This window comes from Ahaetulla prasina, chromosome 12, assembly GCF_028640845.1.
Source record: "Ahaetulla prasina isolate Xishuangbanna chromosome 12, ASM2864084v1, whole genome shotgun sequence".
In the NCBI taxonomy this organism is placed as follows: Eukaryota; Metazoa; Chordata; class Lepidosauria; order Squamata; family Colubridae; genus Ahaetulla; species Ahaetulla prasina.
This window is the reverse complement of record NC_080550.1, coordinates 7,677,870-7,690,999: the sequence shown is the minus strand read 5'-3', so window position 1 is coordinate 7,690,999 and position 13,130 is coordinate 7,677,870. Positions and strand designations below refer to the sequence as shown.

The following is a 13,130-nucleotide window of genomic DNA, read 5'->3' as shown; positions in this document are numbered from 1 at the left end:
CAGTTTCTTTTCACGTCGCGCTGAGCCTGGTGCCTGAGCCTCCCATTCTATTCAGCTCTGCCCCAAATTGTCCATTGAAGTCTTGTCACACCCATTGCCCAAGTAAAAACCAGCTTTCTCACTTGTATTGTGAGCTTTTTTTTGCGTGTGTGCCTGTCAGCATTCACCTCAACCAGCAGTTATCTCCCCCACGTGCTCCTCTGGCTACCAAGTGGGGTGGAAAATAGGAAAATTTCAGAGCACAACAGTCGTGCGGAAATTAAAAATCTTTATATGGCATAAGTCGAGAGAGAGAGAAGTTTTTAAAAAGGGAGCGAACGCACAAATTGTGTACTGGAACACTTTAGATTTCTTGCCGCATGGGGTCTGAGTGCCACTTTCTCCCTCAAGCTTTATTACATGGTTAGAAGGCCAGCAATACAAAACTTGCTGTTTGATTTTTTGAAACACCTATAGCGGCATAGCTTGAATTTCAGCATTGGCCACCGACAGCTCCCCGCGGCGAGACATACAGGTCTCTCAATAGAGCCATACATATGATTTTTGCTAAGTGCTCGCCATTCCCCATCCTACATAGCCTGTTTCCAGAAGTGACACTTAAATTAGTATTTTTTTGCATTTCTCGTTATGGGGAAATAGCCGAAAGAAATGACTAAAATGTGTGCTGTTAAAACTATGAAACTCGCTTTTTCTTTCTCTCTCCAAACCAAACTTTATTGGAATAGGGCAATGTTGACGAAACTTTTCGGCACCGAGTGGCGAAATAGGAACGTATGTGTGTGGGGGGGAGCGCCAGAATCTGGAAGAGCAGCTCCCTGCCATGCATGCATGTGCCGGAAAGCTGAACGTCCATGTTCTGTCCCCCTCACCTCAGTCCGAGCGATGACTTAATTAGCCGGCAACTATCAGCTTCTGGCAGCAAACTAGCAAGCGTCTGCCAAGTGTCTCTGTTATCTCTCTTGATGCCGATGAGTCAACCAGGAACAAACAGTACTTCAGCTCTAATTAAGCAGTTGATTTGCTCGCCATGAAATGGTATAGAAGCCCTTGCTGCTTTTATATCCTGTGGGGTGTGGCTCCATGACTCAGCACTTCCTAGGCCTGCTCCACCCCTGCTTCTGTTGTTCCCGCCTCTCCTGCCTACGAAACCTAGGGTCCAGACAGGCCTGATTGCCATCAACCGGGTCTGGAGGCATGGCCTGGGGGGGGGGGAAGACTCAGGGGATGGAGGCCTCGTTATCTCCTCCACCTGGCCTGCCTCTGACTCCTGGAGCTGATCCAGGGAAGCCGGTGCTCCAGAGGTAAGTCCTGATGGCCCTTCCCCCTCACTTTCCGAGTCACTTTCTGGCAGGGGGCCCAGCTCGGGGGGCGCAGACACAACAGTTCAGTTTCTAGCACACACCGGCCACTTGGTCTTCTGGTTTCTGGTGCGCATGCGAGTGTGAAGACCAGCTGATCAGCATACATGTGTGTGCCGAAAACCAGAAGCTTAATTTCCCAGCATGCACATGCGCACTGAAGAACTGCTCTTGTTGTGTCTGGTCTGTTCTGGTGGGACAGAACAGCTCTTATAGTTTCCAGTGCTCCCGCATGTGCGATGACCAGCTGGCTGGCGTGCATGTGCAAAACAGCAACAGCAACTTCGAGAAAAGGAAGGGAAAAAAAAGATTGTTCTTGTCTATTTCCCAGATCCTATAAATTTCTAAGCCAGGGTTTTTCAACTTTGGCAACTTTAAGATAAAGGGATTTCAACTCCCAGAATTCCTCAGCAAGCTGACTAATCCGGTTGGGGAATTCTGAGAGTTGAAGCAGGAATGAAATGCTCCTGGTGGTGGCCAGTGGTCCGGAGAACCGGTAGCATTGGCAGCGCGAGGCTCTGCCTACTCACCCGGTCGTCATTACTTCTTGGTTTTAACCAGGAAGTAACCTGTTTGTGCATGCGCAGAGGGTCCAAGTGTGCACGTGATGCGCACGAGCACGTAAGTGAAGTGAGTGATGTTGCATGCACTTCCGAATCGGTTGGGAAGGTAAGTAGATTTCACCCCTGAGTTGAAGTCCACACATTTTAAATTTGCCAGAGTTGAGAAATACCATTCCAAGCTGTTGCAAAGTGCTTTAGTCCAGGGGTCTCCAATCTTGGCAACTTTAAAACTTGTGGACTTCAACTCCTCCCTGGCTGAGGTATTCTGGGAGTTGAAGTCCACAAGTCTTAAAGTTGCCAAGGTTGGAGACCCCTGCTTTAGTCTAACTAAAGATGCTACAGAAGAGACTTCAGTAACTAGCTGGGCCATGAAACACCTGCAAGAAAATCACCAAGCTCAGACAGCACCAAGGGTCCCACGAACCCTGAGCTACAAATGTTCTCTTTTATTGAGATTCAGTCCCAAAATTTTTATTTAAAGTTAAGCAGCAAGCAAAGGCATGGGGACAACTGAGTCAAACAGTGCTTTTCATTGGCAATATCCAAAGGATGATAAATAGGATTGTTATTTTGCACACCAATAGGAAAAAAAAAATGCTTTTCACATTTTCTCAGTTCTGGAAAAATCTGGGCCATTTAAAAAAAAATTGTAGCATTTGGCAGAGTTAGGATTTTCTCTTTTAGGAATATTGCTAGGCTTCCTTACTGTCCCATGCACCTTACTCATTTGACAGGATCCTGTCTTTCCATAGTCCATCTTTACAAGAAGACGACAAAAAAAGGAAGGAAATCTAGCAAATTGCAGAAACTCTGGTTTTCTGTGGTGTCAAAACAGAACTCCGTAAAATCTGACAGGACAGGAAGACTTTGGAACTTGCCTTGTGATATCTAATAATTATCCCTGAGTATTTATAATTGTTCTCATGACATGTAATTATCCAGATACCTTTACGTGTAGTTTCCCCTCTCCTGATTAACTACGTATGTGTAAGTTTGGTTAAAATCTCTCCCCTGTGTGGAAGCAATCAAAGCTTGCCTACCTTACATGTCACAGATCCTTTCTTTTTCTTTCTCTTTCTTTCTTTCTTTCTTTCTTTCCTTCTTTCTTTCTTTCTTCTTTCCTCTTTCCTCCCTCCCTCCTTTCTTTCTCTTTCCTTCTTTCTTTTCTTTCTTTCCTCTTTCCTTCTTTCCTTCCTTCCTTTTTTCTCTTCCTTTTTTCCTTCCTTCCTTCCTTCCTTCCTTGCTCCCTCCCTCCCTCCCTCTTTCTCCAACCTCTCCTTGTACGCACTTAGCACAGAGATGCCTGCATTTCCAGGTTTTGTTTTTTTTAATTTACATTTATATCCCGCCCTTCTCCGAAGACTCAGGGCGGCTTACAGTGTATAAGGCAATAGTCTCATTCTATTTGTATATTTTTTACAAAGTCAACTTATTGCCCCCCCAACAATCTGGGTCCTCATTTTACCTACCTTATAAAGGATGGAAGGCTGAGTCAACCTTGGGCCGGGCTTGAACCTGCAGTAATTGCAGGCTGCTGTGTTCTAATAACAGGCTTCTAACAGCCTGAGCTTCTAACAGCCTGAGCTATCACGGCCCATAGCCCTGTTGTGTATTTTTATGTGTAGCAAAAGACAACGAAACAATAATTCACTTCTAAAGTTAAAAACCGCTTTCTTAAAAAAAATTAAAGGCCAAATCCAGGAAATGTTTTAGCATCTTCTCTAAAAAAACAAAAAACAACAACCCAGAGAATTATACTTTCCAATCTAGGATTATGCTGTTCATTCATATCCTTCTGCTCCCATCAAGCTGTCCCCCAAATTGAATCTGGCAACCCTTCAAAAGTATTAATTTTAGGGAGCAAGCCACACTGTTGAAGTTCTTAAAATACTTACTCAGTTCAAAATGTGAATTCATTTGCAATATAATTCTCAAATATGTTAGGACTCAAACCTCCTTGTTTCTAAAAGAACCCATCAGGGATTATTCAAGGTTAGATCCATATATTTGGCCATTCTTGTTGACCACCATAAAACTACAGGGACTAAAAATCTGCATTCACCTGAAATTTTTATTCCCTGCTCAGACTATCTGATCACGTAATCTTTCAACTGATGAGATCTTTGCTATATTTTGAACCTTTTCTCAGTGGTTCTTGCCAACAGTGTTCATAAAATCTTCCCAGCTTGGTGTTTTAATTATTGTATACAGGCAAATGTTTGGTTTGGTTGTTCTTAAGGTTTATTCTGGAAAAGCAAAACTGTTTCTTAACCAAGTCTATATGTGTATTATCACAATTATTGTTATGTGTACACTTCCCTTCCTAGGAAAACCAATTCTTAATATTGCATCACAACATTTATGAAAAATACTTTTTTCTTATCCCAAATGTGTTGATGGGCTTTTATTAACCTTCATTTTCCTTCATGGATTAGCTTCTCAGATGATTGTCCTCTGAAATATTTGATTATGATGCTTCTTGTGACAAAATCTTGGTGGAATTTGGTTTCTGTGGTCCACACCATATTTATAAATCGCCTTCTGCCAGTTTGGTGTCTTTCAGATGTGCTAAGTTTCAGTTCCAAAAATCTGTACCCGTTGTGGGTAATGTTCACCGTATCTGTATGGTCTCATCTGAAGGAAGCTGTTTCACACCATCCTCTTTTAACGACCCCATAATCCCTTGCAGAGTGAAGCCTGGGCAACTGAAAGGAGCTGAGTGTTTACTGGCCAGTTGCCCTTCCTGTCGCCAATGCAGAGTTTTATGCAGCAGATACATTCTCAGTGTGCCCAGAGAGAAAAATATCTGCCTCCACCTAGGACTGAACTCACAGCCTCCTGATTGTGAGGCGAGAGCTCTACCTTTAGGCCACTACACCAGGGAAGCTCTTTCACATATCCTTATGAATTGGAATCTGCTACGTGTAACACTTGGCCAATGCAATTTCTTGAGATGATAGAAGACCAAGACTCAGTTCACAATATCGTGCAATCGTAGGGAGACCTAACAGCTGTGTTGACAATGTTTTAGAAAACCCAACTTACCTTTTGGTGACTTTTTGTGGCTTCAAATTTAATGGCGAATTCTAGATTTGTAAATCTAGTTTTTGCTCTTAAACATCACCCATAGCACACCATTGAGGGGAAAATAATCAAGGACTGGACATTCATCCAATGTATTCCCTTTATTGAACTGTATTAGTTAATGCAATCAGATTCAGTCACATTTATAAAGCAGGTCATCCAGTTGCACTGAAACTGATGAAATTCATTATTACATTATTTATTTATTTATTTATTAATCACTGTCCGGTGAACTGGCAAATCCAATCAAAGCATTTAGTCTTTAATTGTTAAAAACAAACAAACCGAGAAAAAAAAAACCCAAAAAGAAAATAGCGTAAAAAATAATATATTCAGACAATAGCCAAGCCTTCACATCACGATGCACAATTACCTAAAAATTGCAATTGGAAAAAAAAAAAGGGGTGGGGCGGTTAAACAGGGAAGGAAAATAAAGTCCAAACTAGAAGGAAGAAGAAGAAAAAAAACAACAACCATAAAGAACAAAAGGAGTGGGGCGGGTTTGAGGGAATCACTCCTAAATCTAGAACTATCCGTATAATACAAGAAGCAACGAAGAAATAAGCGCATCAAAAGCAGGGGTTTTTTTTTCCTTTTTTTTTTCTCTCTTTTATCTAGCAACTATAAATTCAATCAGAAGCAGAAGGTTTAAAGTTCACTTAGCTCAAGCAGGACAATAAAAAATACTGCGCATGGAATACTTTTAATCTCTTCCATTAATATTCATTTCCAGCTGCTTATAATAGCAGCGCCTCATGGCCAAATCATTAGAGTTTTACATCTGGGTTGCAAATGACACTTTGATTGGATGTAATGTTCAAATGGTCCTCCCCACTGAGTTTCCGTCAAGTCCTCCGCAGAGAGGTCTCCTGTCGTGCTACGCTCACTGAGCATGCTGGCTCAACGTGTGGTTCTGGAAAGAGATGGAGAAGGGGGGGGGAGAAAGGAGACATACGTGAGGGGCAGAATAATAGAAAGCGAGCCCGTGCCCTCCTACTCAGTGGCATTTATGCAGAATTCGACATAAAAGCTTTGCAATTATTCCCGAACAAAATGCAATAAAGAGGAAGCTTGAAGGTGGGATGGGGAGGAGGAGGAGGAAGGCGAGAGGAGTTGTGGGGGGGGGGGGAAGGCTCCTAAGTAACAGCTGCCAATGTGACATATTTGCTTTGTATCGGCAGATACCCTTAACACCGGCAATGAACTTAAGGGAAAAAAGCACTGCCAGGGGGAGGGGGGGGCAGGGGTGAAATCCAGCAGGTTCTGGCGAACCGGCAGTGGAAATTTTGAGCAGTTCAGAGAACCGGCAAATACTGCCTCCGGCTGGCCCCAGGAGTGGGGAAGGAATGGAGATTTTATAGTATCCTTTGCCTGGAGTGGGGTAGAAATGGGGATTTTGCAATATCCTTCCCCCAGGAGTGGGGAGGGAATGGGGATTTTGCAGTATCCTTTCCCTGGAGTGGGGTGGAAATAGGGATTTTGCAATATCCTTCCCCCAGGAGTGGGGAGGGAATGGGGATTTTGCAGTATCCTTTCCCTGGAGTGGGGTGGAAATAGGGATTTTGCAATATCCTTCCCCCAGGAGTGGGGTGGGAATGGAGATTTTGCAGTATCCTTTCCCTGGAGCGGGGTGGAAATAGGGATTTTGCAGTATCCTTTCCCTGGAGTGGGGTGGAAATAGGAATTTTGAAGTATCCTCCCCCCAGGAGTGGGGTGGGAATGGAGATTTTGCAGTATCCTTTCCCTGCCGCGCCCACCAAGCTATGCTACACCCACAGAACCGGTAATAAAAAAAAAATAGATTTCACCACTGGGGGTTAAGGGGGGAGAAAACAACACGGACAAAAAGGACAAAAAGAAAAACATCATGCGACCAAATTCCCTTCGCCATGGACCATCTGTAGGACATCCAAGCCCAAGGCTAACTCACTGGAAGGGAAGCTGCAACAATTGAACCATGTTCTGTCGACGACTTGGGGATACCCATTTGCTCCCTGCCCTCTTCCTTATTCTTACTTGGCATGAAGATAACAGAACAAGAGACCTCGGAGGCCTTCCAGCCCAACCTCTGTCCTGCTCAAGCAGAAGATCCTATACCCGTGATGGCGAACCTGTGGCACACACAGCCATCTCTGTGGGCACGCCAGCCGTCGCCCAGCTCAGCACCACCGCGCATGTACGCACGCCTCCCACCAGGCAGCTGGTTTTCGGGTCTCTGCTGCGCTTGCGCCGGGGCGGGGCCTTCCCCGATCTCCGCAGGTTCCACCCTCCGCAGATGCCCCTCTGTGGCAGGAATGGAGGAGAAAGCCTGGGCGCACAGGGGGAGGAGAAACTGTGGAGATCACGAGGCCCCCTCCTGCGCCCCATTTTGTGTCTGAAAAGCCTCCTGCATCAACCTGGAAGCCAAAATAGGGGCCAGGGTGCATGTGCGGGGGGCACTTGCGTTTCATTTTAGGGTTTGGGGCACGTGCAAGCGCATTCATGCTTGCGCTTGCGCTTTGGGCATTCGGCACCAAAAAGGTTAACCATCACCGCCCTGTACCATTTCAGACAAATGGAAGTCCAGTCTCTTCTTTAAAAACTCCAGTGATGGAGCACTCAGAACTTCTGCAGTCAAGCTGTTCCACTGGTTAATTATTCTCACTTTTAGAAAATTTCTCCTTGGTTCTAGGTTGCTTCTCTCCTTGATTAGTTTCCACCCATTGCTTCTTGTCCTGCCCTCAGGTGCTTTGGAGAATAGCTTGACTCCCTCTTCTTTGTGGCAGCCCCTCAGATATTGGAACACTGCTAGTCCTTCTTTTTATTAAACTAGACATACCCAGTTCGTACAGCCATTCTTCATATGTTTTAGCTTCCAGACCCCTAATGATCTTTGTTGCTTTTCTCTGCATTCTTTCCAAAGTCTCAACGATGTTGTTTTTTATAATGTGGAGATCAAAACTGGATCCAGTATTCCAGATAGGGTCTTACTAAGGCTTAGATCTTGAAGGAAAGCTGCCAGAAAGGACCCGAGCTACAAGATTGGGTTAGAAAATCTGTTCGTGTCGGTCAATCCAATTGCTGCAAAATGATGAATGAGATGCCACCAAGAGAAGGTGTGCTGCTATTGCCAATGGAGAACCCTCAAATTCACCCCCAAAAGGAGTAAAACAATGTAGGAGAGCAGAGTTCTGAATGCTAGGTTTCACCCAAGCTAAAGGGGTTAACAGTCCCTTGGACTGCACGGCGATCAAACTGGTCAGTCCTAGTGGAGATCAACCAGGGTGAAATGCTCCCGGTTTGGACCGGATCACCCGATCCAGTAGCGATGGCAGTGAGTGATTCGGAGAACCGGTAGCAAAAATCCCTGCCCCGCCCCCCATGCCCAGATGAGCCGCGCGATCATCAAAAAAATGGCCAAAAAAAAATGCTTTTAAAAGAAAAGAAAAGCCTCTGACAATCAGGCAACTCAGCTGGGATTGTCAGAGCCTTTTAAAAACATTTTTTCTACAACCTCTTCGGCTGAAGAGGTTGTAAAAAAATGCTTTTAAAAGTAAAAAAGAAAAAAGTTGGCCACACCCACCCAGCCACATTACCCCACCACCACCAAGCCACACCCACAGAACCGGTAGTAACAAATTTTACATTTCACCATTGACTGCTGTTTAGAAGGCCAGATCCTGAAAATGAAACTCAAATACTTTGGCCACCTAACGAGAAGGAAGGACTCCCTGGAGAAGAGCCTCATGCTGGGAACGATTGAGGGCAAAAGAAGAATGGGACGGCAGAGAACGAGGTGGCTGGATGGAGTCACTGAAGCACGGTGTGAGCTTAAATGGACTCCGGAGGAGCGGTTACCAACTGGTGGTCCACGAGAAAATTTTGGTGGTCCGCAGAAAAATTATTTGCATTTTTTATATTGCACTAAATCAGGGGTTCTCAAACTACGGCCCCTGGGCCGGATATGTGCAATGAACGTAGAGGACAGGAAGGCCTGGAGGAACGTGGTCCATGGGGTCGCGATGGGTTGGACATGACTTTGCAACTAACAACAACAAAAGGGGTTAACTGGCCATTTGGAAAAATGGCAGCTGCATTACCTAGGCTTGGTCAATGGATGGCATTTATTGCACACTTTGGCAATTAGCTCCCCTCCTTTCCCCCCCCCACCTAATTTCCCTTAAGGGAAATATTACAGATCAGACATCCTGTCTTGTCCTCTGCCAAGACGCTAAATAAAACCTAATGTTATGCCAAAGTAGCATTTCTAATCTAATGCAAACGGAAGCCAGGTCTCAGAAGCAGGGAATGTCGCCTCAAAAACCCATCTCCTCAAAGTGCAGGAGACCTCATTACTCGAAGAGTCCCTTGTGCCAATGTCTATGACACTACCACCTCTTCGTTGCTTTTAGACCTGAAAATTTCTCAGAGAAGTGGAGATGAGTCCTTGAAAAAGGATTCCTATCATGTTGAACAGATGGCAACGGAGATAGTTCCTTTCAGCTCCTAACTTTTTGGTTTTTTTCATGGTAGAGATTCTCCTTTAGCATCCTCCAAGTTGGTGCTTCCTAGATGTATTGGCCTTCAAATTGGCCTCATAATGCCTTTGTAAGGCCTTATCAATGCCAACTGGGGGATAAAACCAAGACCACGTGACGTGTTAGTACTGCTTTATGAGGCCTTGGTAAGGCCACACTTGGAATATTGCATCCAGTTTTGGTCGCCACAATGTAAAAAAGATGCTGAGACTCTGGAAAGAGTGCAGAGAAGAGCAACAAAGAGGATTAGGGGACTGGAGGCTAAAATTTATGAAGAACGGTTGCAGGAACTGAATATTTCTAGTTTAATGAAAAGAAGGAGTAGGGAAGACATGTTAACAGTGTTCCAATATCTCAGGGGCTGCCACAAAGAAGAGGGAGTCAAGCTATTCTCCAAATTACCTGAGGGCAGGACAAGAAGCAATGGGTTGAAACTAGTCAAGGAAAGAAGCAACTTAAAACTAAGGAGATATTTCCTGACAGTTAGAGCAATTAATCAGTGGAACAACTTGCCTCCAGAAGTTGTGAATGCTCCAACACTGGAGTTTTAAAGAAGAGATTGGATAACCATTTGTCTGAAGTGATGTAGGGTTTCCTGCCAAAGCAGGGAGTTGGACTAGAAGACTTTCAAGGTCCCTTCCAACTCTGTTATTCTATTCTATTCTGTTCTGTTCTGTTCTGTTCTGTTCTGTTCTGCTCTGCTCTGCTCTGCTCTGCTCTGCTCTGCTCTGCTCTGCTCTGCTCTGTTCTGTTCTGTTCTGTTCTGTTCATTTATTATTTTATTCTATTTGTTTATTAGTATATTCTTTTCTATTCTATTCTATATCCCATAAATAAGAACTGAAATTCCATATATCTTGAAGTCAATGAGTTGGGGTAGTTTGCGTCTTCTTTAGCATGATTTATAAAGGATGGGATATTGTTGCTTTTCCGGACTGAAGACTGTATATAGTATGGTATTCTTGGTCATGCTTGGTTGTTTACTTGCAGACATTTTATTACCCAACTAGGTAATACCATCAGTGCAAGGGAGCGTGGGATTAGCGTTGATGATGCTATCTAATGAAACATCTGCAAGCAAAGAACCAAGCTCAGAACGTACCACGAACTTCACAAACTCCACAGTTCAACCCTGAGCTACACATATTCCCTTGTATTGAAGATTGTGGTCCATAGATAGATAGATAGATAGATAGATAGATAGATAGATAGATAGATAGATAGATAGATAGACGGACAGATGATAGATAGACAGATGATAGATAGATAGATAGATGATAGATAGATAGATAGATAGATAGATAGATAGATAGATAGATAGACAGAAGATAGAAGATAGAGAAAGAAAGAAAGAAAGAAAGAAAGAAAGAAAGAAAGAAAGAAAGAAAGAAAGAAAGAAAGAAAGAAAGAAAGATGATAGATAGATAGATAGATAGATAGATAGACAGACAGACAGACAGACAGACAGACAGACAGACAGACAGATAGAGGGGATTTTTGTAGGAACCCCACTGTCCTAGAAAATGAAAACACCCAGTCTTGAATAATTTCACGATCACTTTTTTGCCCATTGCCTCTGAGATTTCATAATAGGCTGCGAAATTTTCTTTTATAATTATCTCAGTAGGAAAAATGAGTGAGAGCCAAGTCTAAATGAACTATAATTTTGACCTATTGGTTTGCCATTTAACGCACCGTCTTCAACTTTTCCCAAATCTTTTGTTCCCTCCCATAGTTTAGGAAAACCTAAGTCATGCAAAGTTGCTTTTTGTACCAGCAAAGGTGCCGGCAACCACATTTAACTAAGGAAAATCAAAGCCCCTATTGAAATACTTGGCTGTAATAAGCGCTAAATTCTGTGCATTTCCAAGGAGCGGCCACAAGGTGACAATCGTGCTGTGGAATTTGGAAAATGTGACCATGTTATGAAGCTGAGAGCTTCAGACCAAAGCTTGCACAGAGATGCTCGTTTCCTTTTGCTCACTTCGGGATGGGAAGGCACGGGAATTGGCGAGGAACACCATCGTTTAGGGAAGAGAGAGGAGTTCCATACAATGGAATGTTTTTGGAACGAAGGATGCAAATACCAAACTTAGAGTTTGTAAATAAAATGTAATGTTTTTACCGCTAACAACGTTACGGGAAAAACAAGGTGGGCTCAATTGGGTCTTTACTGTAACCGTGCATAATCATGGATTTCCGAAACAGCCCTCCCTGGTCTGGAGATGTCTACATGTTTAAGAATGCAGATCACAAAATTCTCATTTGGGCCATCAGCTTGTAGAAAGATAGTCTGACATTTATACAGGATAAAACAATTGCTTATCACTGAAGCATCACTAAAATCTATCTATCTATCTATCTATCTATCTATCTATCTATCTATCTATCTATCTATCTATCCATCCATCCATCCATCCATCCATCTATCCATCCCTATCTAGCTAGCTAGTTAGTTAGCTAGCTAGCTATCTACCTATCTAGCTCTCATCTGTCTGTCTGTCTGTCTGTCTGTCTGTCTGTCTGTCTGTCTTCTCTCTCTCTCTCCCTCCCTTATTCATGACCGTCATTTTTCATTTAATATCTCTTTTTTTTCTGGGGAGGTGGGAGGGAGACTTTTTTTTTAAAAAAAAATACAAAGTTAAAAGGAAAAACCAACAGAAAAAAAGATTCAAAGGAAGAAAAGGGATCAGAAAAAAGTGAAAGTGCAAAAAATAGCAATAATAGAAAAATAGAAGAAGAAAGAAAAATAGAAGAAAGAAAAATAGAAAAAGAAAAAAATAGAAAAAGAATGCTTTCTGGCTTTCTTTGTTACAGATGTAAGTAAAACAAAATACATCAATCTCATTCTAACATTAACTTTTGTCTACATCGTTTCCATAATCCCATTTCATTCTATCCCGAAGTCAACGTTCCATTTCTTTGTGTCTTACAAAAAAAAAAACCAAAAAAAAAAACAAACAAACCCAAACCTCACCCCAAAATGGCAAAGCTGGCTCTCTTTTTCAACTGCGGCTGAAACCCCCAAAAAGGCAAAAAAAACCCAAAAACCCTCCGATGTTCCCTTAAATTGGAGATTAGAAAATCTGCTTGTCAAACTGCTGCTTAAAACAGAACAGCGGTTAAATGCTTTTCTTCGTACATAACAAGCGCTTGGTCCCGTTTCCTCACAAACTTTACTCTAGTACAAAATGAGACATCCTGTCAATAATTGGGAACGTTTTGTGCCCTGACAAATGCTTTAACAAAAAAAGAAAAAGGAAGAAAGAACGAGACGATCGGTCTAAGGAGCGATTTCATCACTTGATAGAACTTAAGCTCCATCAACTTCTGCCAACCGTTCTGGTAATCAAAACTGACTACTCTGGTTAAAGAAAAGAACATAAGTACCAGAGGAGGGCTGCTGGGGGTTTGCAGGGGTTCGGGAGAACCTCTAACTAACTAACATTCTGTGCAGTTCAGAGAACCCCCAAATCCCATTCCTGGCTGGCCCCGCCCTCCCCTCCCAGGAGTCCTCACACGGCCTGTTTTGGATGCAGGTAAGTGCAGGGCATGCCCGGAAGCTCAGGGAGGGCAAAAAATGGGCCTAACGGAAGTTTGGGCCAGGG

The 13,130-nt window shown here is 43.3% G+C and overlaps 1 protein-coding gene across 2 annotated transcripts in view; it reads right to left on the bottom strand.

Annotated features, from left to right (window-relative positions):
• Positions 1-5,106: 5,106 nt before the first annotated feature.
• The window catches only part of ZNF423 (zinc finger protein 423), a 304,646-nt gene continuing 296,622 nt past the window's right edge, over positions 5,107-13,130 (bottom strand). For both annotated transcript variants that reach the window (XM_058155221.1, XM_058155222.1), the window contains one exon: positions 5,107-5,918. In XM_058155221.1, the coding sequence (XP_058011204.1) occupies positions 5,889-5,918 (30 nt within the window). In that variant the 3' untranslated portion in view covers positions 5,107-5,888. The remainder of the gene's footprint in view (positions 5,919-13,130) is intronic.